At 40.6% G+C, this 19,668-nt stretch overlaps 1 protein-coding gene across 5 annotated transcripts in view; it reads right to left on the bottom strand.

The window, feature by feature from the left end:
* Positions 1 to 19,668, bottom strand: part of MTUS1 (microtubule associated scaffold protein 1) — a 121,636-nt gene that overhangs the window by 19,936 nt on the left and 82,032 nt on the right. For 4 of the 5 annotated variants that reach the window (XM_084204646.1, XM_084204647.1, XM_084204645.1 and 1 more), the window contains one exon: positions 12,471 to 12,688. In XM_084204646.1, coding sequence (XP_084060772.1) covers positions 12,471 to 12,688 — 218 coding nt within the window. Of the gene's footprint in view, positions 1 to 698; positions 840 to 12,470; positions 12,689 to 19,668 lie in introns of those variants that run through there. The other variant, XM_084204649.1, reaches the window with a different exon arrangement.

Raw genomic sequence — 19,668 nt, forward strand, 5'->3', positions numbered from 1 at the left:
AAAACAAGAGCAAGAAGCCAAGATATGACTCATTTAGGATAACAGTTCAGCTGTTACAATATACACAGATGTTCTTCTGTTGTTAAGGAAGTTATACTTTAAAACAAAGAACAGTTTTTTCCAGGACAGCTCTGCAATCAAAATCCTACTTTGCAGCAATTAATTATATATTTTATGGTGGGTGTAGCAAAATAAGCCTCCAGAACAAATCAAGTGGTAGATATCAAGGGCACAGAAGTATAGTGTAAATGTGAAAGAGGCATGCATTAAATATTTATCTTAAGCTTACTCAAACAGAAAACCATCAACTTTGCTAAATGCTTAGTCTTCCATGAAGAAAAGGCACAGCCCTGCTCTAAGTTGAATACAACCCACCCTGCCGCTCGCAGCTCCTAACGTTAAGATAGATGGTGTTTCTTATACGGAGAGAATCGCAAGGCACGTGTGAACAGATCATAACAAAGCAGAAGCGCCCATCTCCCTGCTTTCCCCAGGAGCTGTGCCCCGGCCAGGAGGCCAGGCCGCTGTGTCCCAGCCCGCCGCCGGGGAGCGGCGCGGGCACAGCCGGGCACAGCCTCCCCGTGGCCCGGCGGTCACCGCCTCACGCCACGCGCGGAGGTGACAAGGTGCACGCGCCCGGCCGGCAGGGCGCTCCGCCGTGCTCCCGGCCGGCTCCCTGCGAAACAAGCACGCATTACCCTTGCTGCAGCGCACTGAGAATAGAGGCACAGCTTGCTGCTAGAGCAGCCCATCTTCCAGCGCCGGCAGCCTCCCGCTCGGCCCCCCGGCCCTCATCGGCGACGCGCGGGTGGCGGCGGCACCACCGAGCCGGGCAGGTCTGGCCGGGGCCGAGCGTCAAGGCTGGACCTTGCCTCCGCAGGTTATCCTGCGTCCGCGCCCAGCGCTCCCGACAGCGGCAGATACTGCAGCTCCTGCAATTGGCACAAGCAGCCAGCGATTGCTTAAAGCCACAGCCCTTCTTTTATGCAAGGCGAGCCCAGACGTTAGATCGATCGATCTCCACTTGCTCCGACGGCAGCCGGGATCACGGAGGGAGCACTGCCCTTCTCTGAAGATAACCGAGCTTATTTTTAGCTGTTTCGAGCTTGCTGTGTACGCTGCTTTCACACTTAATTTGTTGATGCAAAAATAAGCCACAGGAGGCCTAAACTGAATGGGAGAGCCACAGATACAGCAGCTTTGCTGCTGTCAATGCCCAGGCTTATGTTCAATAGCCGGTGCATGCAAATAGCTTTAAACTTCGTATGCTTTTCCTTTAGTGAGGATACATGAGGGAAAAGAAAAAAAAAAGCACTGGCCAAAAAATCCTTGCACTTGTCCACAACTGAGCACAGTAGATGAATTTGCAGACTGGTCGAATCACACCTACAGCTGGTTGTCCCCAGGGAAAGCCTCACCTTCACAGCAGACTCCCCCTTTGCCCTTGGGTCACTCTCACTGCAGCCTGACCACAGGCTTGCATCTTAAGAGCACCCCATCCTGGAGGTAGGAAATACTCACTGCATGCCTGCAGAACAAATAAAGCAGTAAAATACACCATTCTTAAGAAAAACTAGAAAGAATAAGCACCCCAAATCCAGTCATGTATTAAGGTCTGACAAAAGACTAATCAGAATGATTAATTTTTATGCTATGCGCTCATTTGCAAGTTTTAGGAAATTATTATGCAGCTGTGAAGGCTGGTTAGAAGAAACTGCCAGCCCTTTACTAGAAATATTTGTATTTTTGACCTTGTATGAGAAAGATTCCCCTTTAATCACTCAATTTAAGCAGTCAACAATTCTTTGGACACCTTACACTTTGGTAGGGCTATTAAGCAGCTGTGTTGCAGTTTTATATTAAGCACTTAGAGGCTTTTTACAGTGTCAGTGGGCTAAGATTGAAAACCACGCCTCACCTCCACAGTAAATTCTCAGGAGAGCAGAGAGCTCAGTTATTGAAAGGACTTGCCCTGCTCTTCCCTGCTTCTCTGCTCAGAAGGGAGAGATGAGTCATCTCACTCTGGTTCAACATGAGTGCTCCCACTAAGGACACAGCATCTGATGATGAAAATGGGAATGCTAGAATGAGTTATTTTAGCTGCATCCTTGCACACTGGGACACAACCTGCTTTTGTCCAGTCCACTTTGTCAGTAAAAGATCTCAAATTCTCTCTAGTGGCTGTACCATGCTGGAGACCCTTTGGACATGATAACCCTTTTGTTTAGTGTTTCCAAATGGGCTTCTTTGCGGTCTACACATTTTTTATTTGCTTTCAGTTAAAGAAATTTGATGCAATTAATTATTATGTATGATCAGCATATACTGATATAATTGATGCAATTAATTATGCATGTATGATCAGCATATACTAAGGACTAACAAGAGGCTAAGACTAAAAATCCAAAATAAAATTGAGTAACACTGCCTTTGTAATCTTCGTATTTCTTGCTGCTCCTAAGCCTTATTGCCTTTTACTGGTGTTGTTTAACCTGTTGCTCAGTTTAGCTTGCCCATTCATGGTTTAAAAAATCAAAGAAATCCAGATGGATTTGAACCATCACCTCCTGCTCACAAATACCTTCAGAAAAAACCTGCCAGCCTAAAATACAAAGACCAAGTTGCTCATATGGATAAGCAGCCACCTAAAGCAGTCAGACTGACTAGCAGTTAACTTAGTACACTTTTATCTAAGTTCTGAGAGAACTGAAGCTGCAGTTATGGAGGTTTCCCCAAGAAAACTTAAAAGTTTCCAAAATCTGAAATCTAAATGCAGTAAAATACCAAAAGCACTTCAATAATCCAGTAAGGGCCTATCTTCAGTATTAAATTTAAAGACAGGTATGCATATGATTTAGGCTGGAATATCCAGCAACCTTCTAGTTTATGCTCAACAAGATTCCAGTTGAAAAATCAGTACAAGAAATTGGAAGAGCAGAACCAAGCTGGAGCATACAGGATCGAGCAATTTTGGTTTTGTTATCCAGATAAATCCAGCAAAAAGGATCATCCTCATTTAGTTGTCAGAGACTCATGAAGGATCTTCATACCCCTTTACAATTTCTTCTGGCACAACTTATGAATTTGTGTAAAGATCAGGTAGATTATTTGGTACCTGTTTTTTTCTTTTTTACAAAGAACCTACTGTAGGTTGCACTTAAACCAAAATATCCCCCTGCCATAAACCTGGAAGCTTCAGGAAAGAACGAGAACAGAGTTTAGGGATAAAAGGTTTGCCACAGGCAATATTAGAGCAGTGCACCTCTGCCATTGTATGCTACAAAAAAGTTCTCAGCATAACAAGGGAGACCTGGACATTGCTTGTTCTGAGGAAAATTAGCCACTTAAAAAATCCTTCGCATTTTGAAAATTTGACAAGTTCAAGTAGACATAAGCCCAACAGCAAAGTTTGACAAGTTGAAGTAGACATAAGCCCCACTTGAGAAGGTGAGGCCCAAGGGAGAAGGTTAAAGAACACCACAGCTTCAAGATGACAAAAACTACCAAGTCAGGAATGGAATAAATTACGAAGTTTGTCATTCATGTTTGTTTTGTTGGCAGTTATGCAGCCCAATTACAGGCTTAAGAGTATTTTTCCTGGCAACTAGCTGTTTTTGCTACAACTTGAGATTCAAACAGACCAGCCTAGGGTCATTTTAGATACAAACAAGGGTGAGGACATATCACTGTCTGAACAGTTTCCATTGCTCTGCTTGAAAGCAGGAAGCTCTACTAAAGTCCACATTCCAGAATGAGCAAGAGGGATATTTGCACCAAGCACACAAACAAACAGCCTTCCTGGCTACATACCTATACCAAATCTTCACATAAGACAGACCCAAGTTGCCTCCAAGACATAAGGTTCTGAACAGTTCACAAGCTAGAATAGGTGGGCATTCCTCAAGTATGCCACAGCATCTTTGCAGACAACAAATACAAGAGCATGAAGTTTTACAGCAAACTGGCAACTCTGTATTTCCTTGAGAGGATGTGCAACTAGCCAGACCAACCATTCCAGGTTTCTCAGCACACTCCTGCTCCTGGCCAGGTGGGGTGATGTTGGTGTGGGAGCCCCATGCTCTGCCTGCAAATGGAGGCTTTGAGAGCCACAGATAGGCTGTGCCTGGTCAAAAAGTCCTAATCACCTTTTCTAAGTTTTTCCTCCATGTTAAGAGCTGCAAGTTCTTCAACAGTTACTCAATATAAAAAAGCAAATCACAACAGAAAACAGGTTTTGAGTATGTGTGTCCAAATAAGCTAACATTGCCCAATCTGGTAGTAATTATCCAAGCATCAGAGTTCACATTTTAAACAAGCACATTCCTTTGGGAAACAAAATATGTACTCTTTTGGAGCTGTACTAAAGAAAGAAAAATTCCCAAGAACCAATAATGAAAAGTTCATATTTGCATACCAAAATACAATAATTGTTGCTTTTTAAATTTCAAGCAGCTATATCACACTGATATCTATGTGACAAGCCACCTGCCACAGCTGTCTAGTCTACCCCAGTAACAGATTCAGAAGAAGCATTATAGATCGCTGCAACCAAAAACTGCAAAGCACTGGTACTTTGTGGAGAGACACAACTCACTCTGAGGTCATGAAATACCCCATGGAATCAGGCTGTGTTGTGGGAATTTTCCCATGACACAAATGGAGCAGGCATCCTGGAATGTTCATCTCAGTGCTGGGATGCAAGGTGGTCCCTGCCCTGGGAAGGTGAAGGGCTCTGACAGTGCCAGTACCAAGCCCCTGCAGCATGCAGACAGGACGGGCAGCTCTGGGTCTCAGGCAAAGCACAGCAGCTGAACCTCTCACTGGTGCAACTGGCAGGTGGGAACATCTCTGACTGGGAAGGCTGTAATCAGCCTTCTCGTTTCCATCAGCAATACACTTCACAAACAAGTAATTTCAAGACTCAGAACTTAAAGGAGTAGAAAATTAGGTTTTAAATATAAAAGCATAGCAATGCTCTTTTCAAAAAGCATTTTATTATAACAGACTAAATAAAATTTGTTCAGAGTGCATAAAACAAATTAATCGATGCAAAGAATGGAAACACTGAAATGTGCTTTACTATCATACACAGGGCCAAATTAATTCTATTCTTGGAAAGAAGAGTCTGGGTTTTGTAAGCCATTTACTGTCAAACCAAACCACAAGCACTTACTCCTAAAATTAAACTTAGAGAGAAATGCTGAGCATTTAAAAAACTTAATAAATTAGTAAATTTGCAAGCACTTCTATAACATGTATGGTTACACCCTACTGGAGATGTGCTGAGTTGTATGGAAAAAAACCATCATAATTTAAATATTTTTTAATACTGGTACAGTCTCAGTTGTCAACAGGATGTCTTTCTCATCCAAGGAGATATTCCTCTTGGGTACAAAGCATTAGAAATTTATGTCTACTCCATCCTTGTGCTGCTCCAGTCATAAAAACATGGTCATAATCATTGGCTATAGTGTTGAAATTGAGTCACATCTTTGCATAAACTCCAGTCACTCTTGTGACTGTGTCATCAGCTACAGCCTGGAGGTAATGAGGAAGGGACAACAAAAGGGCCATTCATATCCGCTTTGCAGTATGACATTTGACTTGAGGATTTTGGTCCTTACACCACAGTATTTCTACCTGTCCCTGTTCCTTTTCCTAGCAAAATCCAGTCCCCTAAGTAAGACTTCTCATTAGATATCAGCAATTTTAGAAATTGATTTCTTATAAACTCACCTACTCCGTACCTCACTTAACACCCCGCCTTGCAGTGTCAGTTCCTCTGCATTGCTCAATGCAAAAAGCAAGCTAAAGACATGAGTCAAGGAAGCAGTACAACAAATAGTATTTACACACTCTGCTCCATGCATATTTTTGAAAGAAGCAGACTATTAGTGTGATAAAATATAAATGTCATTAATCTCTCAAATCAATAAATATACAGTGAAATGAATACTTCTCATTCACTCTTGGCCTCATTTGCGTTAGGCACTGCCTTCTTACCACATGAAATATGCCATCAGTTTTCTCCTTGACATACTTCAAACAGAATTAAGACTCAGAATACAGCATTTACATGATAGAGATTTACTGCAAATTCTAATATTTTACTTCTTTTATCTACTATACATCTATGGAGAATCAGATGTTTTTTCCCTGATGTTTAATGTATGAAGCACTAAAGCAGAAAACACTAAAACAGAGAACCAGCCGAACAGGATTCCTATGAGTCACTATGCATTTAACACATTTACTTGTGGGCTCTTTACGCTTTTGCAAGCTTTACATAGGATCTTAGACTCGCAGGGATCTTTGTTTTCCAATTTAGAAGTCATGCCCACCTTCATGCAATAGCCCTGCAAAGACAGGTCCAGATGTAATAATATGGGCTATTTAAACTTACTTCTCTATAAAAGCCCCTTTGCTACTTTACAGCTACTTTACACCTTCTGAATGGTAACATTAGTTTTTACTTCTCACACAGAATGACTCCTTCCTTCCCTGTAGAAACTCCAATCTCATAAAAACTAAGTTACCTCTAAGTCTAAGTGATCACTTATTTCTCACTGTTTTGTTCAAGCTTTTTGTCTCAGTCTAACTCACCTGAATGACACAGTAGCCACCAGATACCTTACAACTTTGACAAGTTATACTGTCACTATTTTTCTCACATCTATAAAACTATTATTACCATTATAAAGTTACTCAAAATGTTGTAATAAGAGCCTACGCTTGAGCATAATATGTACTATTAATTTCATTTTTAAGACTGTTTAGAATTTCACCTGAAAAAGTAGTACAAATGAAGAAGGAAACAAGATTTAAACATGTTGCTTTCTTCCTTCTGCTAACTGCTCCCTTAAATTTTGCAATAGATACCTCTATTTTGCTCCTGTCATTAATTCTTCAGCTTCTTGAAAAAGAAATAGTTACAAGAAATAACAAGGTAGTCATGAAAATCAGGATTTTTGTGTAAAGCAGCAGGGATTGTCTGAAACATCAAGTTTGTTTCAATCAAAGGTGTCTTTTTCCAAGACACCTTTTGGTAGGAGTATCTATAGCAATTCTCTTCAGTTGTAGCCCATTCTGAATACCCAGGCGTCCCATTTAAATTGCTTAACTGACGCATCTTCTAAAAGGTTATTTCCATCAGAGCCTAGTTTCAGAGTAATTAACGGATTAAAATGTTTTTTCTGGATGTTAGAACTCACAAATTTTCAATCTGTTGCCAAAACATTCTTGTTCATTCATACCACATTTTATAGAGACACTGAAAATCATCTGAAACCTCCTTGCTTTCCAACTGCTACTCATCAGACACAGGCTTCCAGAGCCTAGGTCTTCTCTAGAGGGGGAAACTACTTTGCTATTACTCAAATACTCTCTGTTACAAAACAGAAAATATTTGCATTCCTCCAAATCAGGATATTACATTTTGAATTCTAACTGATTTTTCTTTTTTCTTTTTTTTTTTAAAGTAAGCACAAAAATTATTCCAATTACATATCCTTATTCTCCCTCATAAAAAGTTATGTCCATATTTTGGGAAGCCAGATACACCTGGTATGAAAATTCTAAAGAAAACTGACCAAGTTTGATGTTAAGTTCTAGAAAATCAAAACTAAAAGTTTTCCTCAAAGACAGCTGCTGTAAACAACAAGACATATAGGTCAAAAGATATGACTGTTCCAAAACTCTTGGGGTCTAGTGATGCAATGTGTACTTCTGCCCCTTAACCTAGATATGTGCTTCTCATTTGATAAATATAAACATTTTCTGCTGAACTTCCACAAAGGCCAGGACAAACATTTCTGATAGATGTGCTCATGTATTCCACAATGGAAAAAACCCCCTATTTTAAACTGCTAAGTTCCCAAGGAAACTAGCATCTTGACTCTGACAGTCATGCACATGTCAGGAAATGCCAGTTACAACAGATCACACACTAATGGTTAATTTCTATTTCCACCTAGAAATGCTGAAGCCTACTCAGTCACACCATTTCTAGCATATTCCTCATATTGTTTCTTGTGTCACATCCACAATTAGTGTTACCCACACATTACTGTCAAGGCTCTATACCCTCTCAAATGGCCTTTTCCTCTACTAAGGAAACTTAAAGATGGCACCACAGCATTCCCAAGTAGTCTGACCAGTAAATAGCAGCATTCCCATGACCTTACCAAGAAAAGCACAACAGTAAAACTGAGCTTCTTTTCATCTCTATAGTACCCTGTTTCACAGATACAAATTTAAAGCCCATTTCCATATCAGAATCTGCAGAGAATTACTGAAATGATTAATTTGGATTAATCTATTAAGCTAGAAAAATAAAAATGAATATTCATAACTAAACATTTTACCATGTAAATTTTTTTAAACAGCTTAGGTAGTAGCTCTGAATGTAGCAGTTTACGCCCTAAAGTGAGAAGGTGATATACCAATTCACACTTTGAACAGTTACAAAGCCATTCTAATTACACATTACCCTTCCCTTTGACAGCTAAATCTGCCTTAGACAGACAAATTTGAAACTAGATTTAAAACCAAGCTAGTACCGCACTGCTAAAACAATCACCCTCCACTCCCAAAGATGGAAGAGTTTATACAGAGCAGTGAGCTGGAGGTTAGAACAGCCCAGCTGCAGGGCTCACACAGCCTCAGGGGGCAGCCCTGAGGCAGGGGAAGGGGCTGAACACCTCTCAGGAGGCAGGAAGCAGAGGCTCAGGCAGGAGCTGCCACAGCCTTAACCTCATCAGCTGGTGATGTACTGGGGTTTTTTGCTTCCCAAGGGAGCAGCTGGCTCCTAGCCACAGAGGCAGACCTCTCAGACACACATTCCCACCCCACCCCAGCACTGGCAGGTCTTCATTTCCACTCCTTCCCACTGTGAACCACTGCATGGGGACATACCCAAAACACTTTCGACATGGACAGACCTGTAAAACTAGACTCATATTAATTTTTTTTTACTGGCTTCTCAAAGAAGCCCAAGCATACACAAGGGCTAGAGAAGAGAGGGGAGAGCTGCAAGAGTGGCATCCCCAACCTGACTTATCACACACATGCTAACCACGTATTTGAAGCATCTGTGAACACATCTCTTACTGAAGGGACAATAAATTCAAAATAAATACTAGTGGAAGTTAAAAGATCAACTCAAATGCAGTATTGCAAATTTCAGAGCTCAGTGCAGTTGAAGGTTAATGGAAAACTGCTTTCCTTGGCACGGCATGTGCTTATTGTAAATGGTCAATTTCACCATTTCCTCTGTACTGCCACTTTCCGTTTCTTGTTTGAACTTAAAAACAAGGAAAGTAGTCATGAAGTAACAGGAATTACCAGGGGATCAGGGGAAGCACAGTACTCTAGAAAGATTCGACTTGCTTTTGTGATTAGTGGGCAGTTTAACGCGTGGTCCTATCACTGCCAGCACACACACAGCTGTCCAACAATGGAAAAACTCCATGTTCTCATCAGCCACACTGCTCATTGCCATCAAATATCCTGGATGCCAAGAGGTTTTCTATCTAGCATTAACCCAGTGCAACAATAGCTCTTGTGAGGCAGAAATCAGACTTTTAGGATTTTTTAACTCAGAAGAGTCTTGGTAAAGGTAGCTAAACACAGACACCCTCCCCACCCTCCCTAAAGAAACACCAACAGATCAAGTGGGAAGGTTTTATCAGAAGCAGCTGTTACTATTGACAGCTCCAAGGTAACTTGCAACAAACAGGTTTGAGCTCAGGGTTTTTTGAGAGATTCCTGCTCAGCTAGAAACATCAGAGCAGCATTGCTCAATCCCATTTAACCCTTTGACAGCAGCCTCTCAACCTCACTCTAATGGGCTAGCTGCAGTTTTGACAGGAGCCATTGCCAGCAAGTCCTGATTTTGTTCACAGCTATATTCCACTTCAAATGAGCTCATAAGAAGTAACTTTAATCTTTTGTGCCGAAATATATGGGGAACTCTTGGGGGAAAAAAGAAAAAAAACACATGACAGTAAAACCAAACAAATCTAACAAAAAAATCGTATCCCAGTCACCTCAGCTTTGGAGATAGAGCAGGAGAGGCTGCAGCAGATTTTGCCAAGAGGCTCAGGCTGGGCTGCCCAGCGTTGAAGTGACCCAAGTGCTCACTCCAGTACTTTGCTCCATTTGGCCAGGCAGCCTGTCCTTCACCCCATCTCACCCTCACACTGGCTCAATCCGCATCAGCACCTGGCAAAAAAATGCTCCTTGGCTGGTTTAGCTTTTGGTAGTGGTGGGCTGAATTGGCTTTCTGCAGGGACAGAGCAGCACCAGAAGAGTCCAGAGCAGGTCCTCTCTCTGGTTCCAGCAAGCTGTTTCTTAGGCTGCATCATGTCACTTCACACTTGCTCCAGTGGGAAGAATGGAAGCACAGCTTTGTTCCTAGTGTAATCAGCTAAGCATGGCTTTTTTTTTTTTTTTTTTTTAAGACAGAGAAGCTGAGGCTACTTCCAGTTGGCTATACAGTAGTTAACCTATGAAAACCTACCTCATGAGTTAAAGCCTAATTTAAGTTTTTTCCTGAGTTTATCCAGAGTTTGAAAATTACATCAAAGAGTTCGCCAAGTGATACTTCAGACAAATAATAGTATGGGCAGCAAAGATTGTTAGCTATAGCAGACTACACCCCTCACCATAAAGGAAAAAACTCAAACAAACGAACAAAACTAAAACTACTCTTCACAATATTCCCTTGAACAGTGAAATCCTTCAGGATGTTTGCCACACCTAACTAACAAGCAGTGCTTAAGTATTCCTTACAGCATCATGGCAAAAGAGTTCTTCTCATCCCTGTGGTACTTCCACAAGAGTAAGGCAATGAGTCTTCAGCAAGTATTTGTCTTACCCCAGGAAAGGAGAGAGCAATCTCAAAATCAGTAACTGGTATGAAAATACATCACTGTGTCATATCTAGCTCAATTTCATGTGCTCAAAATTAACTGTCCAAGATTACTAATTTTATATAATTTGACAGAGCTATTTTTGCTTTCCATCTGCAAAAGACTAACAAAGAGGAATAAGGAGCAAAATCACTAGTTTCTTCCACGTTCTTTCTTCCCTCTTTCAAAATCACTTTTTCCTTAACTAACCCCCTGAATATTCTTTTTAAAAAACACACATTTAGGCTAGAGCAACCTGTAAAATAGCCAAGAAAAAGCAAATTAGTATGATGGGCTTTTTCTTACTGAACACGACATTTATAAAGTATTTGCAAGTTTTAAAATGTTGCATTAAAAAATACTGGAGGGAAGAAACTAGGCCAAGATATTTAATTGTAAGAGTTACCGAAAAAATCATTGTGCTTATTCTACCGCAATTAGAAGATTGCACAGAAGTTTAGCGGGGAGAATTTCACTTAAAATTTCACAATATCCTGTTAGATGACAGGCATCCAAAAATCCTGTATCAAATTGCTTTGAAGTTCCTTAGGCAGAGAAAGGTGTTTCAACCAAGAGTGCAAAAAAACCCAACCAAACCAATCCCAGAAAACTGGCTAAGAGCCACTGCTCTTAAGAGTTGAACCAGACTAGGAGATAAATGCAGTATTTTTAGATTAAATGAAAGCAAGCAGATATTATTCCATGAGAAAGTTTTCTGGCAGAAATGTAACAAAGACAATTTAGTGCTTTTTTGTATACAGACTGTAAAATCACCACGTAGCAGAAGAGTTGAAAGGAAATTGATACCAATCTTAGAACATTAGTTAAAAATGCAAGAGAAAGTGCTATTAAAGTCTGCATCAGCTGTGCAGAATAAACACATAACTGTTATAATCTCCTTGACTTCACATTTTTCTTTTCTCAAAAGTTTTCAAAGTAAACCAACAGTTTTTAGTGTAGTATCAAACTGATTAGGTCATTACATATTTCAATTAGAAAAATTAGGATTAATTCAGATTAGAAAAATTAAGATTAAGCCACATCCGATTCATTCCACTCTAATTCCAAATCCATTTCTGTATTTTTATTAGTAATTTTAAGACCCCATCAACAACGCAGGATTCAATAAATAAAACTGTAACAACTCAGACTTTATTCTGAGTAGCTCAAAAACATATCCACCCCTTAAATACTCTTCCATCCAATGTCAGATAACAAAGCAAGGCCTTGTAGATTATCTGTTGAAACTAGTCTTTTCTACAAGAGCAGAACTTCAAGTACATACTCAGAAAGCTACTCAGCCCTGAAAGACTCTCTGACTACAAATATTTAAAAACTCTTTTAAAGAGCATGTGAAGCATGCAGAGGCCACAAACCCAGTGTCATGGGTTTGATTCTTTTTCTAGCCAACTAATGCTAGAAGTATAACCTCCACAGGAAAACAGAAACCACTGCAATGGAAACAGAAAATTTAGTATCAGTACATTAATATTTTCTGAAGCCCTTACTGAGAAGAGTTCAAACAATTAAAGCCAAGATTGATGAGCTGTGAGTTTTTACCTCAGACTGCAGGTGCTGGATGACAACTGTTAATGCTTCAAACTTCTGGTTACTGGACGTCAGGAATTTTTTCAGCTGCAGGATGATTCCACTTTGGGTCTCACATTTTGTTTTGTACTGTGTCAACTCGGCTGCTTTAGTGCCAGGTGAACGCGCATCTGTGGAAGCCTGAGTCCGTATGCATGAGCTCTTGGCACTCCGCTGCTTGCCCTTGTCAACTAAGAAAACAACAACAACGAATCAATATGCATTTCACGCTGAAATCTCACCACAGTGTAAAGACACGTGCAAAAAAAAGTAGTTATAAATTCCTACAAACACTTGCTGAAATACTAACTAGGAGAAAGGGTTATTTCAGTAGCATTGCAGAGCAGGTACTATCAATTTGTTAATTCCTAACACCATAACCTTGGATACCATGTTCTGTACTTCATCCTCACCTTCATATGTTTTGTGGCATACTTTTCAGCATACTCTTCACACTGGGCTTTGAAAAAATACTTTTATAAAATGCAAGATATCTGTCCTCTTATCTGTTCAGTAACTTATTTCTAACATAAGAGCTGTCCTCTTTTGTGTGCAACATAGATTTTGTATTTCCTGCACTCTAAAGTACTGCCGAATACAAAACCATTTTCTCTACATTTCCTTTGTTATTTTTCTTCCTTTTAAACTTTTAATTGTAAAAACTCCCCTCTCTGCAGCTGAGGCCTGAGCTTTATTAACTAGAGGTCTTGCAACATTTCTTAGCACTAGCAGTTTTCAGTCACAAGGATAAGACTTTAAGAAAGCTCTAAATGTAATATATTTCAATATATGTTCACAGTCCTGAAATTACATTATTGATTTAATATTCTCAGTCTTGTGGCAACCTCAATGCTTTCACAGTACACAATCATCTCATGTCAGAGGAGACCAGATTACATAAATCAGCACTTGACTCACAAACACTGTATTTTCAGGTTTCTCTGCTGTCTTCAGACTGGAAGGGAGTACAGTACTGCTATGCAGATAGGGCCAGTCTTCCCCCCTTGATCACAAAGGGAATGAGCAAACAACTTTGCAATAAAAGGCTGATGCAATAGATAAATATCCCTTGGCAATTTAATGAAGACATCTAAGCAGATTACTTTGTACAGTTTCAACTTAACAAGATTTCTTCACGATAGAGTGAAAAAACCTGAGAGGTGAGATCTGGATAAAAGAAAGATAGGAACATGCGAAAAAAAAACAGGGGACAAACTAAGCAACAAGACTCAATCTTTTCTGAACCCCAAGCACCTGGTTTGAAGGTTGTCAAATGACCCTAGAATCATCCCAGCAGTGTAAGGTTCAATCTCACAACTGGAGAAAGTATTAAAAACAAAAGCTTTAATTCTCAGTTAATGATAATCTGACATATCAGCTACTGTATTAATACATCAGTCTTCCACAGCCTGCATTTGTTTTTAAAGTCTTTGAAAATAGTTTTCCTGTTCAAAATACTAACATCCTCTATGCCTTCCTTATTGAGCCTGGTATAAAGTGCCTCCTGAGCCTATTTGTTTTCCAGATAAATCTGCTCTGGGCAAGAATTTCTGCTAGTTAGAGAACTGTCATCATATCTTGCTTTATAATGTTCAGATGCCCTTGCATTCCTGGAGATATCCGTACACTTCTGCTCAGAGATGCAGACTGTTAAAGACTGCTAAAATTAGAAACACACCATGGTGTGTAATATTAGAGCTATTAAAAGGTGTATCAACACAAATCAAAATACAAATTTGTAGAACAAAAGGATCGAGCTTGGCTACGAGTTCTAGCTATTTTTACCACTATTTAACTAACATGACCACTTCTTCTCTCACTGTGTAACAACATCTTTTAAGTAGACACTTTTACACAAATGCCAGTTCACATCTGAGAGCAACTGTGTCAAATTTCCAGCAATCTTATGGACAACACTGTGTGTAGGAAACTACTGGTTACCTTCTGAAGCTCATTCAAAGATCACAACAAATAATAATCAAGAAGAGAGGGGAGAAAAAAGAGCAGGGACTAGAGAATAAACATGTAGAGTCAGTTCTTCCCTGCTGCCTTACACACTCCTACTCTCTCATATATTCCACCTCCCCTTCCTGAATGCTCCACTTATGACATATAGAGAACTAGAGCATTATTCTTGATGTAGGAGTGTTGGGTAAATTCACTAATACAGATGCTAGTGTCATAATTTAATTAAATATTTGAAATTAGTTTTACAACCATCTCTAGGATGCTGACAGAGCTGTGATAAACCTGAACAATTGCAGACAATTTTTACACCGGGGAAAAATTACATCACATAGTTAGTTACCTAATGAACAAGTTTCATTTAAATACAGTGATACAACAGCTCACCACAAATGACAAAAGGCTCCAAATACCCATTGTTTCCATAGTTCAGCCAGCCCTTATCACTTTGTCAGTTTCATACCACTGCGTTTATCCTGCTGCCCAGACCACCAAGTATTTTCCAAGAAGCTCATTCAAGCATCCAACCAAGCCAGCCCTTGATACTATGCTAAAAAAAGCTGAACAAAAAACATGCATGAAGTGAAATTCCTATTGGCAATTTTATCATAGACATGTGCTATACACAGCCACTTCAAATGCTGAAAAGCATGAGCCCTCTGTAGCATGAACTGCCTCTACAGATTAACACCACTGACACAACAATGTTTATTTATGGCCTACGTACCTCTGGGCAATGACAGATCGTTTCCAGATTTGTATAGAAGGTATGCTGTGGTGTCAAAACAAAAGCCATGCTTTCATTAAGACAAAAGCATCATGAGTCTGATTCCTGATACCACCACATCAATGACAGAGTCTAATTTAAAGACAGTATTGGTTAACAGTCCAAGCCCTTCTCACTTGGGCTGGCTCACCTGCCGCCTCTATACAGTCAGACTTGTAACACAGAACAATTTCCACCTTTAAATCAGGTTATGGACTCCTCTCCAGCAGGCTCAAAACCCCTTTACCCAATGGAAAGGTTGGTAAGTTGGAAAGCTCGGTAGTTGGAAAGCTTGATTTTGGAAGACAGAAAATTAGATTTTCAAGTACTGCACTTAGTACAGTAACTGGACAGAATCACCATCTAAAGTCCTATCTTTCCCACCAATAGAAAAAAATAGCAGTGATTTTGCAAAGACTAAGCCTTTTGATGATTGAATCATTCACAGAAGATTGGATTCAGATCTTGGAAAAGGTCCACAAATCCTCTCACTCCACCCACAGCCTATATATGGATGGCAAAGCAGTCTCCAGTTCACTGGGGAGAGGATTAGACCCACTCCAAGCTCCTCTGTGAAGCAAACTGTTTCTCATGCATAACTTCTCTAGTTAATAGCCGTTCAGAGGCAAGAAATACACAACTGTCAGTACACAGGGTGTGTTCCACACAGTTACATTTAGGTGCTGGGGTTCTGCCCAGTGCTTGACACAGTATTTGTCTGGCTACCTCAGAGCTTGCATTGTGCTACTGGTTTCCTGAGCCTCCCTATCTTGTGCATTGTTGCTCGATTACCAGAAGAATCTCTAACACAATTTTTTTGGATTGTAGAACCAAATCAAAGCCTTCCTTTGTATATCATGTACTAGGAAGGTATGTGTAGTAGTATCTACACTAACTACAAATTATTTTAAGCAAGAGATTCCATTTCTAAAAACAATTAAATTTCTTAAAAGCATTCAAAACAGACTAAAAAAATGTCTTGACAAGCACAAATAGAAACAACCTCACTTCTCTCCCCACACTTACAGTCACAACTGTCTTACCCCCAAGCACCTTCTTTTCACATTCATCATCCAAACTGTTAGCTTCCACAGGTCTTTCAAAACCCACGTGCGTCTGGTGTAAGCATTTTTCAAAGAAAAGTCCTTGCTCAACATTTTCTCTGGTGGGAAGATGCAGGCTGGTAAAAACTTTCTGCCTCTCCTCCATTTTCTGGAAAGCCTTGTCTACACATGTTAAATTGGTGCTCACTTCTTTGATCAGTAACACCAGATCAGCCTGAGTATTTAATCGAGCTTCCATTTCTTCTCTTACTCGCTGGATTTCCTCAAGCACAGCTCTTATATCCAAGTGACTGGACTTCACCTCTGCTTTGAGATCTTCTTTCACCTGTTGCTGACTCCTCTGCAATGCTAACACCGTTCTGATTTCCTTCTGAGATGTTTCCACATCATGCTTTAGTGCCTTCTGCCCAGCCTGCATTGCCTCCTGGCTAGCTTTCACTTCTGCCAACAGAGCAGCGATGCACTCCATCCCGATCCCACAGGTGTCACAGGACCTCTTCCAGTGTCACAGCTTCCACACTGTCAGGGACATCTGTGAGCCAGTATCAGATTTCCCCTGATGGCAAGCCAGCTAGCACACAGCCCTTGGGATGGTATCCTACCACAATTTACAGCACTCTGCAGTGAAGGCACTTGGTAGAAGTCTCGTACAAGGTGAGCCAAAGGCACTACATAAAAGACTTCAACAAGCAGGGCTGTAGTCAGAGCTCCTTCTCAGAACTCAGCCAGAGCACTAATCAGTTTAATTGGCAGATTATGCCACACCTGAATTTTTTAAAATCTTTTGCTGACATCACTGTACGTGGGACGTCACCCCAAAAGCCACTCCCAACAGTCATTTGATCTGTGCATCAATCAAAGTATGCCTGGGCATCAGTAACCAGGTTTGTTGCAACGCAGCCAAACACAGCGAGAACGCACTGGCCCTTCCTGTACGACACAAAGGCTCAAAGGAAGCCTGAATCGCCTGCAGGGGCTGAAAGCCAAACAGTTCAACAGTGTGTAGTAATTTCAATTGTATATTCAACAAGGTGATTATGCACCTGTACTGCTAATGTGAGGTTCGGGTGTATATCTGTGGACACGTTTGATAATGCCCAACTCTCACTGTGTGCTCTACTTATTCACACAGCAAGCAACACCCTTCTGGCAATCTCTGGAAGAACACAGTTCCTGAGGAAACCCTCTAATCCACAAACAATAAAGGCTTATCACAGCAATATGGGGAAAATTACTAATGTGATATTTTTGCCATGTTGAGGAGGCCAAGCCTTTTAGCTACCAGGTCTGAGTGTTAACTTTTCTCTGGAAAAGCTAAAGCTTCTTATTTTTAAGCACAAAACTCTTAACAGGTCTGGGCTCCATGAGAAAACAGGTAGATTAATGGCACCAGGCTGTTAGCTGTTGTGTTATACTATACAGCACTTTAATTACACAGTCACTGGATTAAATTTGGAAAAAGTGACCAATACCATATAGATCTTGGTCTACAGAAGGTGTCAGTCTCTGCTTTCAAAGAGGTGAGCAAGTACTCAGCACAACACCCAGCAGAACAAGGACTCAAAACACACAACTCGGAACTCAGGAGAATTTATACACCACACCTTTGGCCCTGTCATGACTCCAGGGTACTTTAAGAGGCAGTGATGATCCCAGAGCAGAAACCCATACTATCCATCAATAACTGCAGTAACTCCCCTCAGCATTGTTTTGGCCTGGGAAGCATCACTAGGAATGCCAATAGCCCATGCATGCAAGATTCAGGATTTCCAAATCACCACAGTGCTGCTGGGCAAAAGGCCAACCTGCCTTCAGTGAAAGTTTACTGCTGGTTTGCCAGTGCTCCTCCTACACTAGTCCAGGCACACTAATGGCACCAGGAAGGTATCAGAGATGCACCTTCCGCATAGAGCACCTCATGGCTTGCAGGTATTCCCCAACTCTTTTGCTATCACAGCCCCTGATAAACACAAGTCAATGCTGGATTTTTTTTTCCAAGTCACTGTATCACCTGCCAGAAGGTCAGACATGGATTTTCTGATGCAATTTCCCAGCACAGCTACAGGCCACAGGTATAGTTTCCTCCCCTTTTGGATCCTTGCACCATTCCTAGCTGAAGAGCTACCCCAAGAGTTCCTAAGCATTATTATTCACAGAGTTACCACTAAAGACTAGTACATGGGTTGCAGAAGCCCAAACTGAAGTCTGAATCCAGGTAACATGTTTGACAAAAGACTTAGGTAGGTGAAGAGAGTCAGGTAACAGCAGTAGCAGTACTTCTGCATCCATTGACCATCAGTTGCAGTAATTCAGCTGGGCAGTGTAAGTTTTCATTCCACTCTTTACCGTACCTTAGCGGTTCCTAAAAATCTCACTTGGTGAACAATTTGCAAAGACCTTGTCAGACAGCAAAATCCATCTGAAATTACTTCCATTGGTTCTGTTGTGATAAAGCTGGAAAACAGGTAAAAGGGAGGGTATTGCCAGACTCATGCATGTAACCTCCAAGACCTAAATCTTCCTAGAAACTTTAGGCAGCTAACATGAATCCTGTGTTTATACTAAGATAAATAGCTCAAGTGCCATCCTGCATCATTTCATTTTCTGATGATTTAAAAGGTATGGTTACACAAAGAGCAATTCCCTGAAGCAGTGATTTCAGCTGAGTTAACAAAAAAAACAAAACCAAAAGACCAAAATCAAACCAAAATACCTGCACCATAAAAAATGTTAGGGGATGATAAAAGTCTCCAACTGATACACCTTGGTCCCTCTGCAGTGGAACAGGTTCCTGTAGATACTGACTTGGAGCAGAATCCTAACTACAACATCAATACGTGCTTGAAGGAAGCCTTTCTCTACGTAAGCAACATTGAAAGCCTGGCTGACAAAGCTCAGGTGACTAAATTAGTGCTGTAATTGTCATTCCTGTCCAACATCACCAACTCCAAAAGCTGCAGCCTCCTTTCTACAAGTGTGCACATCCACCCTAATTGCCAAGTGTTCTCTGCTATCATGTAATACACTGAACAAAACCTGTCCTTGGAAGCTCTTGATCTATATGAATACACTAATTCCATCCAGAATGCAGTCACTGTGTTTGCTACCTTCCTCACTCAGACTAAGATAGCCTGATTGATCATAAGGAATCTTTGTCAATTCGTAAAGATAACCCTCTTGACGCAGGTTTCAAACAGATTTCCTTTACTTTTCTCCACTCTAGAAGACACTCTTTAAAACCTTACCTAAAATTAAATTTATAGGTTAATATTACAAAGCAAATTTTAAGTCCACAGAAGCTGCTGCTACTCTGAATTTTACAACCTGTCTCTCAACAGGAATACTTGATAGCCAACAACAGATGGAGAAGATTCTA

The sequence above is a fragment of the Fringilla coelebs genome (genome assembly GCF_963513975.1).
Source record: "Fringilla coelebs genome assembly, chromosome: 4".
Lineage (NCBI taxonomy): Eukaryota > Metazoa > Chordata > Aves > Passeriformes > Fringillidae > Fringilla > Fringilla coelebs.